This window comes from Apis cerana, linkage group LG1 (genome assembly GCF_029169275.1).
Source record: "Apis cerana isolate GH-2021 linkage group LG1, AcerK_1.0, whole genome shotgun sequence".
NCBI lineage: Eukaryota > Metazoa > Arthropoda > Insecta > Hymenoptera > Apidae > Apis > Apis cerana.
In genome coordinates this window covers 18,405,262-18,425,180 of record NC_083852.1, presented here as the reverse complement: position 1 = coordinate 18,425,180, position 19,919 = coordinate 18,405,262, and the positions used below count along the sequence as shown (strand labels likewise).

At 41.1% G+C, this 19,919-nt stretch overlaps 1 protein-coding gene across 3 annotated transcripts in view; it reads right to left on the bottom strand.

Moving 5' to 3' along the window:
- Positions 1–525: 525 nt before the first annotated feature.
- Positions 526–19,919, bottom strand: part of LOC107993602 (thrombospondin type-1 domain-containing protein 4) — a 40,012-nt gene continuing 20,618 nt past the window's right edge. For all 3 annotated transcript variants that reach the window (XM_017050107.3, XM_017050109.3, XM_062087293.1), the window contains exons 3-19: positions 13,028–13,103; positions 10,275–10,426; positions 9,159–9,261; positions 7,145–7,247; positions 6,749–6,921; positions 6,139–6,343; positions 5,859–6,025; positions 5,558–5,651; positions 5,355–5,427; positions 4,990–5,198; positions 4,082–4,214; positions 3,749–3,998; positions 3,387–3,566; positions 3,158–3,322; positions 2,854–3,030; positions 2,568–2,733; positions 526–2,487 (exon numbers count right to left, since the gene is read on the bottom strand). In XM_017050107.3, the coding sequence (XP_016905596.2) occupies positions 2,369–2,487; positions 2,568–2,733; positions 2,854–3,030; positions 3,158–3,322; positions 3,387–3,566; positions 3,749–3,998; positions 4,082–4,214; positions 4,990–5,198; positions 5,355–5,427; positions 5,558–5,651; positions 5,859–6,025; positions 6,139–6,343; positions 6,749–6,921; positions 7,145–7,247; positions 9,159–9,261; positions 10,275–10,426; positions 13,028–13,103 (2,545 nt within the window). In that variant the 3' untranslated portion in view covers positions 526–2,368. The remainder of the gene's footprint in view (positions 2,488–2,567; positions 2,734–2,853; positions 3,031–3,157; positions 3,323–3,386; positions 3,567–3,748; positions 3,999–4,081; positions 4,215–4,989; positions 5,199–5,354; positions 5,428–5,557; positions 5,652–5,858; positions 6,026–6,138; positions 6,344–6,748; positions 6,922–7,144; positions 7,248–9,158; positions 9,262–10,274; positions 10,427–13,027; positions 13,104–19,919) is intronic.

Below are 19,919 nucleotides of genomic sequence, written 5' to 3'. Positions count from 1 at the left end.
TATCCTCACATGCAACACAAGTCGGCATTTGATGGCTATTTAAGTAACACACTGCTGGGGGATGCCCTTCGTCGAGACACGTACATTTACCATTCATGGTACGCGTCACAGCCATAAATATTAATACTCGAATAATAAACGGGATACGGTACAATTATAAATACAGATCTATCGTAAGGGTTCGCTCGAACAATTGTTTTTCAATCTGATAGAAAAGTCATTGCCAATTAATCGTTTAATCGTGTAATCAGATACGTTCCGTGAAATCGACAATAGAGTTAAATCGGAGGAACTGTTTTTGTACACGCATGCAGTATTTGTATTTTAGATCGGCAGCTACTGTACTGTGCAAATGTCGAATAAACTGTAACAAATGAAAAAAATAAATAAATAAATAAATAAATAAAGGGGAAAAGAAGTGAATAAAAAAAAAAAATAAAAAATCGTGCTTCGTCTAAAATAATTTGGGAAATCAACACTTACCTGTGAATCAGCTCATATCGGTGTAAAAGTAAAGAAATGATATAAGGAAAAACGGAAATTTTATTGAAACGAATTGCAACAGAAATTTAGCTTCTCGAGGGACACAAAGCGAATCGGAATATGGTACAGTGTTCGCACACTTCTTTCATGGTCGAGAAGGCAAACCGGAATGCGATTTAATTGACACTGAGAAATTGATTGCCCACGCAATTTTCACGAGGTTTCCATTGATCGTTCGTTATCTATTTGAACTTAAGCTAATCTACGTCCATATACCTCGTAAAGGTTTCTCTACGCGCGAGTAATTCGTGGATTTTAATAGTAATACTTCTCGCGATTTTTATTAGAAAATGTCGGAAATTAAATTCGATTCTACGTATACAGTATACCAGTGTTATATTTTTTACAACAGAGACAAGCGTATATTTGATTCGATACCACTGCTAAAGTTATTATCCTACAGCTATGTTCGCACATTAAAGAATAGGCAAATCAGTTGACATCAACTATATAGAAAACGATGAATACACGAGTTTCACGATAAAGCTCTTGGAGCGAAGTGTTCGATTCGACATAGACGTAAAATATTTCTCTAAAGATCGAACGCGTTCTCGAACTCGTTCCTTGTTGAAAACAAGAATGTAAAGAGGGGGGAAATATGCCGACGCGCTTCCGGTTTGAGTTCACCGCGCTATCCTTGTCACGATGAATGAATTTGTTAATAAAGTCAGGTTCGTAAATCAAAATCGGCGAATTCATTCGACTCGATATGTTAATTAAATGCTCGATTAACAAAAATTATTCGCATTCATCGTGGTCCGATTGGCGATTATACGAGCGCATAAATAATGTTTTTGCAACTAATACAGCCTACCTATCCAAGTACATCGAGAGCACATGCAGTTGTATCGATCGAAACGTTTTTGCTTCTCCTTTTCGCAGCGACACCAGACACAGCTCGTGTGCTTGGTTCGTTTCGTTTCGTGTCCACGCACGGTTGTCTGGGCACAAGCACGCAGGGTTTACCTAAGTGGTACATGGGCGTACAGGTTTCACGTCGAACGCGCATGCAAATGGGATCGCAACTCATCCAGGGGCGTAACAATGATAATCCCTTCTCGTTCTTTGCCGACGATCCAACCTATTTATCGTTCCCTACTATTCGATTTATCGCACGCGATTTAGGAAAAATTCGATAAGAATTTTTCATTCCCGTTGCTTTTATGGATGTAGTAGTCACGTTTCGCTTTCGAGACGTTTGCAATCGAATTTCGGCTTCGACGAACTCAGAATTTCGAATCGCTATCGATCGTTGTTGAAGTTATTTTGGTGGTCAAGTAGGGTCAGGATCAAGATCGATGCATTGACAAAATTACGTCCCTGCAACTGTTCGCTTATACAGAGAGATATTTACACACGTAACACATATACATGCCCCGTACGATACGAGTTTCTGCAGTATACAGACGCATCATACTCTCTCCTACTCTATACGACGACGTATATCGTGCTCCCTTTTCAACGCCTTCGGCTCTCGAACGACTAGTTGATTTCTCGTGAATTTTCACCTACTATCCCACTTTCCGGATTTAACGGAATTCCTTGTGGAATTAAATAATCGTTCTTCCGCAGCGTGCCGCGCGGGGATAAGATAATAGAAGGAATAAAGCTACGCGGGATTAGCTGATTAGCTTATCGTGTTAAATAAAATTGTACATAACGTGATCGTCTCTTTGTCACAGTCTTATCACTCGCTAAGATTCTCTATCGAGTTCCCCGTTTATATTTAACTGAAAGAGGAAAGCAACGAGTTTAATCGAATTCAAAACGGCCACGACCATGGAAAAGGTGAACCTGCCTGAAACGATGACTCGTCCTCGGACGACTATTCGCGGCATCGACAGCACGAATACTTGTAGTATTTGATCCGGCAATAACCATTTTTCACGACCACCGAGCAATCCGGATGCTTGTCAACGCATTCCGACGATGCTTCATACGCTTCTGAAATTGTGAAAAATTTATCGACTCGTTAACCACGTTCGTTCGAAACACGCACAAAAGATGTAAACGATCGAACTTACTTTTCGGCGGTTTGATCGACGACGTAGGATCCTTTTTGCATGGCTCCAGGCTGCATTGCTGTTGGTCGCTCGGTTTCCCAGCATCTTCGCAATTCGAGCTGCTGACACCTTCGAGAATACAACGAACCAGTCTGGTTTGCACGCCGGTACCGCATGTCACCGAGCACTGAAAAAACCGCCTTGGTATTTATAACGAAATTTATATCGGTATTTATATATCGGGAAGTCGAAAAGTCACGGTGCTCGTCCGACCATAAATCTACGCATGACTCGACTCGCGATTTACCTTCGACCAGTCCGAGGTGAACCATGTCGGTGTGCACGCGGCCGCTCTGCATACTTGTTCGTTCGCTGGCCTCGAGCCGCTGCAATTGCTCGCCGGCAACACGACGAATTCGTTGTTCGTCCTTGCGACGCAAAGGACTTCTCGATACTGGACACCCACTCCACACGACACGGAACACTGAAACCATATTTGTCCACCATGTTCATTCGAGACGATATCAACCGATTGGTGGCGTCGTTTTTGTCGTCGCCAATTATTCGACAAGCCACCGGAGATACTCCGTTTTTGCTTATCTATTACTAACGAATGTCCATGGACCGGTGAACCATTTCGCGCTATCGCAATTCGTTCCTCTTCCGAAACATTCCCTTTCCGTTTCCGGCCTCTCTTTGGGATTGCAGAACAACTCGCTGACATCGGCGCAAGCTACTTGCCTCGTTTCCACTCCGCTGCCACATTCTGCCGAACACTGAACAAAAGATAAAAGAACGTTTTCGATTTCACCATCCTTCCTTTCCGTTTATCGATCTTACCTTGGCCGACCATTCCGAGTAGAGCCAAGGCGCTCGTTGCTCCATACCAATGTGCGTAATACAAGGCGGGGATTCGCACATTTTCTGAGATTCGGGTTTATTGAACGCGGGACAGACACTTCCCGACGTGATGCAAGTCACTGTTCGATTCCGAATTCCCATCCCACACGTCGTCGAACACTGAAATCGTAAAATCACGTGTCATTTAGTTTCAGTGCACAAAACGCATTTCTTCTTAATTGGCATAGCTTCAGGCTATTTTTTTTTTTTTTCGAACGAAAGGAAGCGACACGAAAGACTCTTTTTTTACTACCTCCTTCATTAAAAAAAAGAAAGAAAAAGGAAAAAACGTAATAACGTACAGGACCCCAGGCGCCGACGTCCCATCTGGGTGTGTCGTGTTGAGAGTGCATATGCCTTAATTCCGGACTATTGGTGCAAGCCGGTTTCGCACAGGTTTCCACGGTCCTAAGGTCGGGCGGTTGTACACACGCACCGTCTAACACTCGCATTGTTAAGTTCGCTTTTAGTTCCTGTACACACTCCAATTTTCGTGTTCTCGTGCCGGTGCCGCAGGTGACCGAGCACTCGCCCCACGGTTCGGCCCTCCACCTGAAACCCGCCGTTTCGTTCGATTCCGAATTGCGAACATGCGAACCAATTTTGCACGAATCGTCAGAGGAAGGTGGATTTACCTAGGTGGACAAGGATTGTCGTTGCAACGCAACGGAGGCGGGTGTTGCGGCTTTCCCACGTTGCGACAACGCTTGTCGTTCACGATCATCTGCTTGGTCTCGCGGAAGCACTTGAAGATAGCTGTTTGAACGCCTAAAAATGTAAGTAACATTTGGTTGTAGTTGGACCAAATAGTCTTGCCTTCGTTTCACAAGTGGTTGTCTACTTTATATCCTTTTATCATAAAGGAAACGACACAAATTTTTTAGTCACCTAATAAACCAATTTTCTCGATAAGATTGCAACGCGTCTAAAAGGGTTCAAGAGTTGTATGACATTCGGAGTCAATTATCGTTCGCGTTGGGAATGGAAATTAAGAAGAAGTAGGAAGTGACAGCTGTCACGACGTTATTTCACCGTGTTGTTGCCCGTATGAGCTGCCAATCAAAATGAAAAAAATCTCCAATGTCCTATTCGCGATGCAGCATACAATTGTGAATGTGCCCCGATATTGAAGAGGTCGATAGAAAATAACAAGGTGGCCACGGATGTGGGGTTTCCTGTTAATAAATTTCGTGAATTGAACGGAACTCCCGTGATGGCGATGAGCGAATCGAGCATTGTAATCTTACGACCCTTCGAACCTTGGCGATAATACCGAAACGAACGAGTTCTCGACCGACTTCCCACGCACTGCTCGATTAGCCGAGTTGTTTCTCTGCGGTTTCTAGGACTATTAATTATCTACGCGCTTTTTTTCTAATTGCTCGTTTAATTAGCGTGCCCGAAAAATCGAGCTCATGTGCTCGCCACAACGAATTGAAGACTCGCGTAGGAAGCATAAATTCCACATTTTTTCTTTCTTTATTCGAAACTTACGAAATAGTAATAAATTACGAATTAGAAATTGATGGCAATATCTACGTACCTCCTCCACATTCTTTGGAACAAGGAGTCAATCCGAACATCTTCCAAGCGAATCGTGCACGTTTCTTTTTCTTGCCCTTTAACTTCGGTTGATCACCGGCCATCACCGTAGTCGGGGAATGCTTCATCTCCTCCTTTCGTCCTCTCTCACGGCCTCGTGCTCGATCTTGATTACGAATCGTCGGTAATAAATCGATTTTCTGATTGGATCTGAAAAAGCGAAAATCCTAGCCGACTACCAATCGTAACTTTCCAAATATGATTTCTTTTTTTTTTTCTTTTCTTTTCTTTCTTTTCCCCATACAAATCGTTTCCAATTTGATTCAAACGATCGAAGTTCTATAATAATTTTTAGAGAATATTTACATTCTGGTTACAGGAATCGTGAGGCCAACACGCGCATCCGAATCGGGGATTTCGTTGCCACGATCGATGGATCCTGCGAAAAGAGTAAAATATCAACTCGTTTAATTAAATTAAATTAAAAGCCACGTTAAAAGTAACCAAAGACATCTTCGAGAACTTAGAAAAATGCGTTCGATTAAAGATTTTTCGGTATAGTGTATTACCTGTCGCAAAAAGTGGCGGTGCTATTAATGGCTTTCCATTGAACGGCATCATGTATTTGTAAAGTACTCCAGGATTCATTTCCTGTGCCAGAATCTGAAGAATCGATTTAAAAAAAATACCAATAATACCGATATACGAAGTCGCGGTTAAAGTAACACAATGCCAGGTCGAGAAACGATCGTGTAAAAAAGAGGAAGAAGGGGGGGAGGGGGGGAGAGGAGGAAGAGGAAGAAAAAAGGAAGAAAATCGACCCAATAAATTGGAACGAATGAGATATCAGAGACATCTTTATGGTCGTACCTCTAAATGCAAAGAATCGTTCAGTGGCCCGGTCGCCAAGATACACTCCATGCGGTTTCTGTCACCCCTCTGGTATGTTAATGTCGTGCCAGCCGCTTTATAAGTGCCGCTTGGACTGTAAGCCAAGGGTCCGTTCAGGATGTAACTACCGTTGCCGTCTCTCAACGCTAACATTCACATCAGATTATTGGTTAGAAAAGCAGAGAGGAAAAAGGGGCGAGATCAATTTGGCGTATCCCTAAATAAACGCGGCCCGAGCGTACTTTTTTCATAACAATACCTAAGAAATTGCTACTGTGTCGTAGTTCGGATATGTTGAGGGACATGGCTCCTTTCGGAATACTGGTTACAGGTTGATGACCCCGTGGCAGGATTGGTTCCATAAAAATGCCCTCGTACAGTCTACAACCTTTACCCTGACCACCGCAGACACCACAAGCGTCCATCGTGACGCCGGAACCTACCACACCGTCGCAACCCACGGGCTGCGAAAGATAAAAAAAGAAACAAGCATTTAATGAACTGTTCTGTTTTGAACGAGCGTGTTTTTAACGCAACGTTTCGCGATAAATAGATGGACGAAATCAATGGACTGAAAACAGTTCGAAAATTGGTGTGAAACGACTCGCTGTTGAATCGCGGTGAAAGAATAGACGCGAAACAATGGTGAACGAAAGAGAAAGAAAGAAAGAAAGAAAGAAAGAACAAGCGGAACGGACAAAAGAGACACGGTTAACTAGTCGCGTTGCGAAACCGGCTATAATTAAAAAAAAAATGTAAAGGGAAGAAAAAAATGGACCGATCGATTCGATCGATCGCATTGAAGAGGAATCGCGATCAATTTCCGACGTGACGTGGAGGAATTAATACTCGTGTTTGACTCATCGTACCTTGCATTGTCCGGCGACACAGAGCCATCGATCGGTGCGTTCCATAGAAATTCCAGTATTATATCCACGAAGATTCGGAGCGTCGCAGGGTGTGCCGTCCATTACTGCCGATTCAAGCGTTGCATAAAAAGGCTCGCCAACGGCACGGCAATTGAGCGCGCAAGAATTCGGTGCTGGACAGTCATCGCGCGCGCAAAAAGAAAAAAACGCCAAGGTCTTTTAGAACTTAGTTAGCACGCTACAGAAGGATCCTCATTTAACCGAGTATTTGCATTTTATTTTTCATTCTTTCGAAAAGAATTATCAGGAAGAAACTTGAAGAACCAATTAAATCGGTCATGTTTTAACTAAATTGTCCATTAAAATGATAAGACAGAGTTTTGGAGTTTAACTTACCATCCAAAAACGGAACCCAATCGTAACTCTCGCCCTTGTAATTTCTTCCGTTGTACTTGGCACATTGTTCGGCCCGCAAATCCTCCGGGAAGTTCGGACATTTCTGTTGCGAGCAACGGTTTAATTAAACTTCACGTAATTAAAGACCAATTGTTGGGAAACCGATTGTTACAGTGTCACTTTAGATTTTCCAAGATTCTTCGACTCGATTGAGATATATTATTCCCCTTATTTCCCAAACGTCTACTTTCGCGTCTCAGCGACGAAAAAATTTAATTTGGATAAAATTTTTCATGGAACCTAACGCGGAAAAACATCCAAATTCTAAAAATTTCTTTAAATTTCTAGTGAATTCCGTGCTTTATAATGGATTTCAGTGGATTCAAAAAGGAGCCCGCGCACTCGGAACGAATACACTGAAATGGGAATACCGACACGTAGAGGAGAAGCGTTACCCTGGTAATTTCCGGGTGGAAGATTAATTACCGGCCAGTAAAACCGTGAATAGTCTCGCATGTTTGTAAACCACCGTTTCCGAGATAAATCTAGCCGAGTCGTGGCGCCACGCCGAAAAAAGAGACAAATGGTTAACATGCAAAGTTTTTAATTGCCACGTTTGCACGCTGAAAATTAACTAGCATGCGTTCATTCAGGAACAAACCGTAAAAATTCGCCTTGTCGAAAACAAGATTTCGGTATTAAAAATTATATTCATTATGTATTATACCGTAAGAGAAATATACATTTCGATACCAATGAGTTTCTTCGATGTCATTAAGATTAATCGAGGATCTTGCAGAAGAAAAGAAACGTTGATTCATTTTCGACAAAATTTAAATTGTTATAGCTCGAAACAAAACGATAATTTTTATAGTTTTTATAATTTTAGTTTTTTCTAAATTGTCACAAATAAACTTGTTTTCTCTTTTGTCACAAAAGAGATATCCTCGATTGTTGCGAACATTGTTTCGATCGATTCGAAACGAATCGATGTGTACACGATTCCAGTAATAGATTTCTCAATTGGTCGCATTTTTTATTTCGATTCGTTTCTACGAGAATCTTTGATTCCCACGATCGTGTCGCGAAAAACATCAAACGAATTTCACACGATCTGTACACGTTTCAAACGACTAACGATTCGAAACGCTTTAAAACCAAACCGGAAGTATTCTTTTCGCGGTTGGGAACGGGACACGAACGTCAATCATAGTCTTTATATCTATGAAAGTCTAATTATCGCTCAGGCGAATATCTGGACAGAGGCCAAAGTCGTCTATTACCGACCAACAGTCTTTAACTCTGCAGGTGGTGATTATTCTTATGAATTTTAAACAACATCGGTTAATACTCGCTAACCAACTATATATAAATTGCCATCACGCGCTTCCTTAATTGGCCTTTGCAATGATTTGTTCGTGATTCGTGACATACCGAAAAGAAAAGAAAATGCCCTAGCGATCTTCTATATGCATCTATTCTCTATGCCTGTCTAAATAGGCATTTATTGTATACATGCATTTAATGTATACAGTACGTATTCGCGTGTAAATATAATTATTTTCCATTTTTGTAAATTTTTCCATTTCACCAAAAGTTCAAGAGTTCAAAAAGAGTAAAAAAAATTTAAGTAGTACGATAGAATAAATATTTTATAATTATTTGTCAATAGCGAAAAATATTTGCTTTTGATGCCTTTATCTTTCGTATACTCGGTATATAAAATATAATTTGTATAAAATTAAAATGAAATTTTTTGAAGACAAAAAAGAATATTTCGTATTTTTCACGGATATTAGAGAAGAAAGGCAATAAATTTGTTTTAGTACAGCGATTTAGACTTATGACTTATTATTTCTAGTCATTCTACCGTGTTTTTCGTAATAAATACCTTGTAGATTAAAAAGATTTACCAGGCGTAGGGTCATTGAAATACAAATGTTAATCTATCACGTGTCGAGACAGAACGTAAAGGCGTAAACATTGACTCGCGTTACGTGTCGCATTGATTTACCTGCGTGTTGCACGTGTGGTATCGCTTATATGTACCGATGCAAATGGGTCGCGAGTTGCTCGTGCCATTCTCCGAGATAATGCTCCGCTTCCTTAACAGTCGCCTGAAACAAATCGATCGCTTTACTCGTACGTATCGACCTTAGATGGATCCTTATTTTTCACGGCCGATTCTCATCCTCCCTCCCCTCCTCCCCTGTGTTTCTTTATTGCGAAAGAAAAACACAAAAGTAAACGTAAATTTCTCTCCATTTCTAACGAGATACTGCTAATTTCATATAAAAAAAATCTGTTGTGAGAAATACATAGGTTGCATTGTTTAAAAATAAATTGTTCAACTATTAACAGGTGCTCGGATATTTTCAACAAATTTTCAAAGAGAAATATGTTCGAGAACGTTGACTCTCGACTCTAAACATTGTTAAGAATTACATAAAAGAGAAAGGCATAAAAGAGAAAAATTCAAAACGTAAGAGAGGGAAGGGTTGAAATGTCTTTTGCTTATTACCCTCGTCAAGCGGAGAAAAATACTCTAACGGTACACAACAGATCTTTGGACTATTTTATCGCCGGTCGAGAAACTCGCGGGTCCACCGATAAATCCTGCGCCGAGTCACGTAACCACGCAGGTAGCGTTACAAAGGTGTAAATGTCAGCGACAATAACACGTTTCGGGGTCGCTCGCGCGATTCGTCGGCGTGCCAGCGTGTAATCTTCCTCTGCTACCGATCCGCAATTTGCTCGGCTGTTCCTCGATCGTACACGGCATGTATACGAACGTGTCAAGATTCGCCATGTCGAACTCTCGGAAGAATCCAAGGCAGAGATCTCGTAAAAGAAAACGGTAACCGTGAATTTATCTATCAAGTTCGTACGATCGAAGTTAACCCTCTTCTTCTTCTTCTTCTTTTTCTTCGTTTCTCCTAGGTGTTTCTTGCAACGATCTTTGATGTTAACGATATCGCGAAACCAACGATTATTAGTAATATAAAATTCATAATAAATTATGACTCCTCGAAATAAATTATACGATTTTATTACTGTTGCGAATTTAATTGCATTCTGTTGTAACTTTTTTATTTTATTTTATTTTATCGTAATAGTATGTTTTACTTACTGGTAAGGAACGCATTCACGAGATTGGGATTGAATCCCCGTGCCACAGGTACGCGAACACTCGCTCCACGAACTCCACGGACCCCAAGTCCCTCTAATACGATTATCCCGTCCAAGAGCGAATTGAGTCTTCTCCCGTAGCATATGATACACCTGAAAATATTTGAAAAATTGAGAGATAGATGAAATTCCAAATTATTTTTATTATTTTACGTGATGCGATACTCTTGAATTCGTTTCAAGAATCATATCTCTGAATTTGTGAATACATTCACATTTGCATTCGTTTCATATCAATCATCACGTCGTCCAAGCTTTGCCAGATTTCCGTCGATTCGTTCAAATAGGATTCCCAATAACGCATGAAACCCTTGACAAAAGCTTCATTATGCATAGGAATCATTATTCATCCTCTCCTGTGCGAGAAATTCGAGATATTATGTAATCACGTACTGGCCGCGATGTAATTAATTTTATTAGAAGCTTCTCCGGATCGTCGGATTAATCAATCAAAGGATGGTGAACAAAATTGCCTCGGCTGCTGATAATCAAATGGCAGGCCCTTGCGTTATAATCCAACCGCGTTAATTACGATAGGATGAAAGAGGAAGAGAGAGAGACGGCATAACGACATACAAACTGTTTGCTCAATAATTAATATCGGTACTTCCGCGATTGAGATCGTAATTAGACCACTCGCGAGACTATAATTAATTAAGAGACGGATCTGTGGCGCCATCGATACTGGTATGCAGATTTAAATTTCGATGGTTATAATCAAACGTGTCGTGAACTGTATCATTTTCTCGTTCGGTGAAATTCGCGATCAGAGAGGAAATAACTCACGGAGTAAACTATATCGAATAAAAAAAAGAAAAAGGAAATATTACGAGAACGTTACGTTTCGTTTAGAAAAAAGAAATTCAGTTCTATTCGGAATCTATTTGAAAATTTGAAATTAACATTCCAAAGTTCATTCAATTCTTATCACTTCACAAAGAACAGAAATTTTATTCATCCATACCTAAGAATATTACATTTACATTACCATATCGAGTATTCATTCTCTCATTTGTAATTTTGAGAAAGAAGAGAAAACTATTCGGTTTGGTCGTAAAAATGTTGAGAAACACTGATCCGAATCGTCATTGGTTTATCTTTGGACTAATTCGAAATTCGAGCGGCTTTCAAAAAGTCGTTAACCCGGTAAAATGGAGTAATACTTCCTTGATGACTGACATTAACTCCGGCACGTTAATCGCGCCGCGCATGAACTTCTAGCCGTGCACTGGATCGAGCACAGAGATGGAAGGAAATGCGAAAATACTCGACGAGGGGATATAGAAGGGGCCGGTTGGCATCGCGCTGAATAATGGAGCCGCGTTTCAAGATTATTTCCACGATGAACGATCTTAATCTCATTGTCCCGCGATCCTTTCAAAGGGATTCTTACGAGCGTAACGAACGTCTTTGCGACGGTTAAGAAGCTCGTATTACCCCCAACGTTTCATCGCAAGAAGAGAATTACATAGATAGGACGGGCATCTTTAAGAATTCATTTTTATATTTTTCTCGATTGTTATTTGGATTACGTTTCTCGTTAACAACGATGATCTCTCCGACTTATTTCGCGAATTGAACGGAGGGGGTCTCGAGATGAGAATACCTCCCCGGTGGGTATATACCGCTGTTAGAAAGCTGCGGCGCGCTTGTTAGCGATTGAAATTGGCCGATCGACCAATCATTACGATTAACTGGAACGATCGTTCAAAGTACGTAAGTTTAATCGACGATAAGCGCCGTTATCCCGGTTGCTCCGGGTTCAACAGGTTGCCACCAAATTGTCGACATTCTATATCGGTCAATTAGACCGATTAAAAATTACAGGCGAGACACGGTGGAACACGGTGGAAAAAGGGATGTGCGTTTTCAACGTGTGAATTAATTATCTTCGTGATGAATATCCATATGCGGTGGATAGGATTGAGTTGTAACTCGAAAGAGGAATCATACGTAGCACTTGCGGTGCTCGTTAAAAGAAAACGATCGCCAAGTTTTGTAAAGAAAGAGCTATTAAACGGCATTATATGGGAGAGCGTTAACCGAGAATGTTCGGTGTTTCTTTACGACGAATCGTAATCGCACGAAGCCGAGAGCGATATTACAGTATTTTCCAAAACAAACGATCCATTTAAACGCTGCATAAAAAACGCGGCATAACAAGAAGCACGAACGGCATTGCAAGAACGGCGCGCATTAGAGTGTTTGCGTTTCGTATTCATTCGTTTGCTCGGCCTTCAGAATGCAGCAAGAGCTCCGATGTAATTTAGGAAGATCCTCCAGTGTCAATTAATTATCTTCGTCGTGCCACCCAGAATAACGTCTACGTAATTGCTTATTAATTCCTGTAAGTGGATTAAATTAATATTCACCGGTCGACCGTACATTCGAGATAAAATACATTAATGGACGAGATAGCTACGATATTACGTTATTACGTTCATAAGTTAACGGCAAGAAGTTATGTACGTATTAAATTATACCGAAAATCAATATGTGTATACTAGGTATACGTCGTTCGATAAACATATTCCATTCGAAACATTCTTCTCTCGTATCGACTTCGTAAAACGAAAATCTTCCATTTATATATATTTTTTTTAACAGTTATTAGGACGAAATAACTTTTCCAGTTAGAAAGCACGAAGGATCGAATAATTGATACAATCTTAATCAACCATGATGGAAACTTACTTCGATGGGATACTTGTCGGGCACGTGGGTAGAGGAGACGGTGGCCGCAGTCAGCATTGTCAAAGCTAGAATCGATCTGAAACAGAGATTGCAAAGATGCCTTAATTAATCCGACGTAATGGAATGTAATTTGTTATCGTCGTTGTCGATCTACGAAGCGGTTTTCACGAGCGTCCGTCGACTGCTGAACCGAGCCAATTATCCCCCTTATCGCACAAAATATCTATCTTTCAGCTGGTTTCATCGGGTTAGACATTTCAAGAATGTGATAATCTTCCTCGGATGAATAACGTTGCATACTACGACCATGTAAAATGCTCCTGACCTAGGGGACTGGATAACTCCTGCTTCCACGTCGAAGTGCCTAGTTAATGTATTCTTTCCCTCTCCCCCTATCCCTTCCCCCCGTAAATTATTTACCGGTGAAAAAATTCTCTGACAAGGATTAATGCGATCAATACGGATAGATCGTGTTTAGATCGAATAACGTATGACCGAACCGCATCTTCCTTCCGAATCGAACCTCCGAACGATTAATTGAATGCATCCCATGATTTATCCCATCGCGATTCCGGATTAATAACGCACGACACGATAATTTTGCGCAGATATACTCCACAAGTATATTTAGAAACGCGATCAAGGATCGTGAGATTACCAGGAATCTCATCGTATTAAAATGCGAACAAAATTAAATCGCTCTTAAAGAAAGAAAAAAAAAGAAAAAAAAATAGCTGAGATCCACCTCTCTGCTTCTCTCGGAGTATCTTACGACATTTTTAGAACGATTTCACGGGAAAGGAATAACCGAGCATGTGTTCTCGATCATCCAGTTCGCGCAGCGGATAATCGCCGCCATAGATTTGAAAAGTTCTCCATTTTCACGGCGCGAGTAGCGCTCCAACACGTCTAAGATGGAAGAACAGTAGTATCGCGGGCGCCAACTCGTTTTGCCATGATAATTATTAAAACTGCGACGGGGATGTATCGCCGATCGAATAGTCGGAAAGAGTCGAGGAAGAGGGAGAGAAAGAAAGAGTTAGGGGAAAGGGAGGTGCAATGACGTTGGAATAAGTAAACTGTGCCACTAAGCGCTAATAACGTTTCACTTGTTGCGTTTTCTTGGAAAGCTTAATTAATCATTACGCCCTTATGTGGCGGAAAGAGAAAGAGAAAGAGAAAGAGGAGAGAGGGGCTAGGAAAGGCGGACCGCCCGCAGCCACTGAAGTAGTCGTTTACTCGCGTGCGTGAAACGCACACAGCAAACACGTGTAAACGCGTATTATTGCGACGAAATCAGAAAAAGCGGCATCTTCTTGCCTTTCCACGCGATCGTCTCGCGAATAAAGCTGCATACATACCACCTCGTGTAAAGTGGAATAAAATTAATAGCGCTCCGACACACGAGGCCAGGTTGGGTTTAAGTACTATTTTAAAGATACGGTAAGAGAGGTAGTTGGCGTGTCAGGTGTACCGGTGCTTCATCGATCATCTATGTTGAACATTGCTCATCTCGAGCACGTTGCTCGAAGCGAAAAATTTGGAAAAAAATTTTCTTCTACATCTAGACAAGCGGTTGATCATGTTGCAACAACTTTCGAATTATTCTTTCGAGATTTCCTGAACAGTATTTCCAGTAATTCATATCGTCACAACTTCTCGTAAATCATTTCTATTAGCGATTCGAAATCCTCGAAATTCGAGATCCCCATTTTTTATTCCCAAATTTAACATTTAAATAATAATTTAATCGAGAAAAACAAGGTAAGGGAAATGGAAGGAGCAGGAAGGAAGACTACAATCGCAGACAATGAGCGAGGAATAACATAGAAAAAGAGGATTGCGAGAATACGAGAACGTGATTTGCACTAATGAAACGGTTATCCCATTGATTTACAATTACTACTCGCGCAGCTTTATTGTCCCTCCATTACGACAATCAATTACCTCATAAACAAACATCTATCGTGCTCCCTTCGTTAGACACGATTACCGTGAATTACAACGAAGTAGTTTGTTATTCAACGACGACGCACAGCTAGCCCGCGTGTCTCGGTATGCACAGCGCTTAAGAAAGGGACGTTCACGGTGCACGCAAGCGGCGCGATGAAGCATTGCACTTGGCTGCAACTGCTCTAGCTATACGCTCGAGAGCAATCGTGTCCAACCGCAACGACGAACACGTGTTCCTCGCTATTCTTCGTAACGCTAAACAGATCGCGAGATTTGCCGTAAAATCGTTCGTCCCTCGTTTCTCGCTTTCATAACGAATTCTTTGTACTAACGAATAATTATAATAACCGTTTTCCAATATTTCTGAAATTACTTCGAGAGGCGAGAATATCTTCGATCGTCGTCGCTCCTCTCTTTGTATCTTGAAAAATAATCGACGAAAACGGGATACTTGTGCAAGAATCGTCGTTCAAACTTGCAGTTATCTGCATCTTCGTGCTTCAGGAAGAAACAAAGATCGTACAGAGACGAATAGCGAGGGCAATTTGTTCTGTTATCCCGGCGACAAAAGGTTTGTATCTGTCTGTTGTTCGTGGAAATCGTCGAGAAATCTTCGACTCGACAACGACTGGTGGCTGGTCATCTATCGCGCTTCTCTTTGAACCGAGGATTCTAATACTCGTCACTAGCACGCCAAGATACGCGTCCACTTCTTATTGATCGGTTTTTAGCGTAATTCTTACGCCATTGAAAACAAGACCGACATTGTTTATCGCGGCATATGATGCACCAACCGCCACGATAGCGAAGTCGTAACGCTTCGAAGATACGACCCTCGGCTATAAGATCTCCCGGCTATAAAGTTTGATACGTTTGTGCAAAAAAGGGGAAACAAGAGTCTCGATTGCGTGCAAGCGTGCGAAACGCACGGTCTGGTTTCCCTGCTCTCGATGGATACGCTTTTGTCGAGAGATCTCGCGGGAACGTGATAACTTACTCGATATTTCCCGGGATTTCACGAGTCGGCACGACTTGTCGGGCAAAATTAATTCTAGCCGGTGCAACGATCCGATAATGATTCCCGCGAGACAACGATTGCGCCCGATTAGCGCTCGCTCCTCCCGGAGATATTTCATCGAGTTAGGGTCAGTGAACATGCGCGGAACGATGGAATAACGAATACCAGATTCGACGTGACGAATACGTGCAATGATCAACGATGGATAAAAACACGAAGTCGGTATAAATTTCCAACAATACTTTTTCATTTATAAAAAAAAAAAAAGAAAGAAATCGAGAGATCGATGAATCTCTTTGATTCCGTCTAGCGACTCTGTCTGGATAATCGAACGGCACATTAGCCCGGAGAAACGAATAAAAATGTTGGCCGTCCCGATTAATCGCAATAACAATTAAATCCCTGGCTCGATCGGCGAGTAACTTTCCAATTCTCGGCGGAATTCATCCGATAAATCGCGGCGTTTCTGGGGGCAAAAAAAAGGGGGATAAGAATAACTGGCCGGCCGACATCGCGGGAGGCCGGCGAAATCATTTTAACCATGGTGGTCCGATGCAAGGGGATTTTCGTCTCGTGCAAGGGGGGCCAGAGCCGATACGTACGCGCCGGACACAAAAAGGAATGGCCGTGAAATATGATGCACGATACACGTACGCGGCATTGTCTCGGTAAGCTGTTGAGCATCTCCGGCGTTAACCAAGGGAAAGGAGCAAGAAGTCGCCCTCGGACAATGGGGGCGTGAGTTTCGAATACCTCCTCTAATGATACCGGAGCACCTCCGATCCAAGCGTATAAATGCGAACGTTCCTGTTTACGCGTATATTATCACGCTTATATTTTAACCTCTCTTTCTTTTCGTCCCTTCTTATTTCCCGCTTTCTCCCCTTCTTTCGTCCCGTTTTTTATTGGAAAGGATACAACGGTTCACGGAAGAGATCAGGGAATTTGCCTCGCAAAGAAAGCATCGTATAAAGGCTTTCGCAATCCAATCGGTATTCTCTCTCTCTCTCTCTCTCTTTCTCCCTGTTGAAACTTCCGGATAGACGAAGCGTCTGTTGTTCAAACATTTCGTTTCTTCTCATCGTTTCATCCAAGAATCGTGGCGTCGTAGAATGCTGACAAAACAAATTATATCGCAAAAACGTTCAAGTAATATTGTACATACAAAGTTCGTTTCTTATTTTGGATAATGGAAGATTTAGCTCAAATTAGAAAATTATTTATTGCAGATGAAAATAATTCATAGCGAAGTGTAGAAAATTTCATTATACAATTACTGGTGAAACATTCTCGTTGACGCATTTTGCGAGAACAGAGAAGTATTTTGCGATGTTGTTGCACTATAAACTGTCACCGTCTAACCAAGCTGCTGTCGTGCTGTGGTTGCTGTTGTTGTCGCCATAAACATTTTCCCTCGTCTCTTCCATTTCTTCTTCTGCACTCCCTCTCTCAGGATCTCTTCCTTGTGGCGCGCTTCCACCATCCTCCTCTCGTCGTTTAACCCTGCTGTCGCATTTTTTCTTCTTGTTCTTCGCCTTTCCTCGCGAGTTTCTTCACCGTCTAACCTCTTCCGTTGTAAGACCGTTCGTCTATCTCTCGCCTCGTTACTTACTCGAGAACAGCACCACGGGCGCCTTCCGCATACTGAGTACAAGCGAGTGGGTGGTTGGCAAAATCCACGAAACTCTACTTTGAGGAAAATTAATGCGAGTGAGCACGCGAGTGAATCACGACAAATATATATCGTCGACGATAACAAAAAATTTATGACAGAATTTTCATAACAATTCTGTCTATGCATAATTAAAGATATATTACAATTTTCTTGCATGGATCGTGAGAATTAGGAATTTTATATGAATGGTAAAATCGTTTTCCTTGAAATTTTTTATTTTTTTGTTCGGATCGAACAATCGAACAACAACTGGTGAAAAAGTTAAAAAATAGACGAAGGCCGTTCCCATTTGACGTAAAAATGTATGTTCGCGTGAAACGAGTTGAAAACGAGCGCAAATTGCACGCGTCACAATGTTTTCAATTGAACGATCTTTATCTTGTAAAGATACCAACAATACTAGACGTATTAAAGTATAATTAGAATCATGGTAGAATCAGATTTTTGACAGCCGATAAGAAAAAACTGTATCGTAAAACGTTTCCATATTTTTTCGCTTTGATTACGGAGGGAGAAGAAGTTGACATGATATAATCATTTCTGTGTTTGGCTTTTTACGGGGCTGTTACATTGACGAGGACGTGCCAAGGCAAATTTAAACAGATGGAAATCACAATGAACGCGTACGTGGAAGCTGGTTATTCTCTTTTCAAGGTCCTTCAATGACGACCCTGGCGGTCTCCGTAAATCGACTTCGTTGATTAAACGAAAGAGCAACGTTCCAAAACTGCTCTGTTTAATTATTCTCATCTTGGCGACAACCAGTTTAAAAATAAAAAAAAAAAAAAGAAAAAAAAAAGCAAATGGGCATCGCAAATAACACTTTGCTTCGGCGAATTCACGAGTATAATGAAACGAAATATAGCAATGAATGAAGAAAGAAAAAAAATTTTTTTTTTTGTTATTCATGACTTTTAATAGTAAAAAGAAATTGCTTCCTATTTGATATAATTTCATTTTTTGTACATGAAATTTAGAAACAAATTCGTACAATTTTAATTTTCTCGTTTTACCTTTTTACAAACGCCCGAATAATAAGATCGATTTATACCACGATGTATGATCTTTGATAAAAAAAGTTTTTGAACCACAAGTATATCAATGAAATTCTCGGGATTTCATAAAAAAAATATTATTTTATTTACTAGATTAAAAATATTAAAATTGGAACGTTGAACGATAACGTTATTTTCGGATAAAAGTAATTAAATTCAAACGCATGCTACCGGTTTCAAAAAATTTTGTTTAATTAGCGTGGCGTATCCGTTCTTATAGCTATCCTGTAGCTATCGTGTACATATGCAAATAGATCGCCAGCCCGTTAATTTCGCATCCTAAGGTGCAAGGCCGTAAAAAGGGAAATAGAGTGAAAGCATTCCTTACTATTCGAACGTGGAACCCGCGTTTCAATGATGGTTATCGATCGATGCTATTTCCTTTTTACGACATCGTTCGAACGCGGGCTCCATAAAGAGAGGATGTAAACACGAAAGAGATTCGTGTCACGTTTCCCGTATCGTTGAACTTAATTGTACGCGAAAAGGAACGTATACACGTAATTATCGTGTCAATTTAATTAACGCCGTCTATACCAATCTTTTGATATCTTCGTTTAAATCTCGAGGGACAGATCCGATATTTCTCGACTTATTTTGTCCTTCGTAAACTCGTCTTTTCCAAGGCGAACTCGATAGATTTTCAGCCATGATTTTCAGCAAAATAAAGTTCCAAGTGGATTCTTGGTGGGTCGATCGAATATGTCGATATTCGGATCCGCGAATCGACGACGTAACAGGATGCATAATCGTTCGCCAGTCACGAACTTTCGCGTTCCATCGATCGTTATCGATTCATCCGAATTTTTTACGCAGCGTTAATCAGCCACGAGTTGAATGTCGAGAAGGAATGAAATATAAGAGCACCTTCGATGGCCCTTTGTAGTACTCGCTTCATTGTCGAGTCTAATCGGATGATCTATGCATGACTGCCCCCGTCGCGGTGGAATCTTAATTCGATAACTCTTAATATTAATAAATCGCTAACGGGAGCTGATTAACGTTAACGAGCTAACAATCCCGCGCAATAAATTCGACTTGTACCCATTGCATGGATCCGCTTGCATCGAGAATTAATTACTTGTTCATACTCTTGATCGGTTTATATTTTTAGAATAAAAGACCAAAGATGAGAAGTGGAAACAAGATTGGTCGATGAATGATCCCGAGATCTAAATGTTTATATATCCA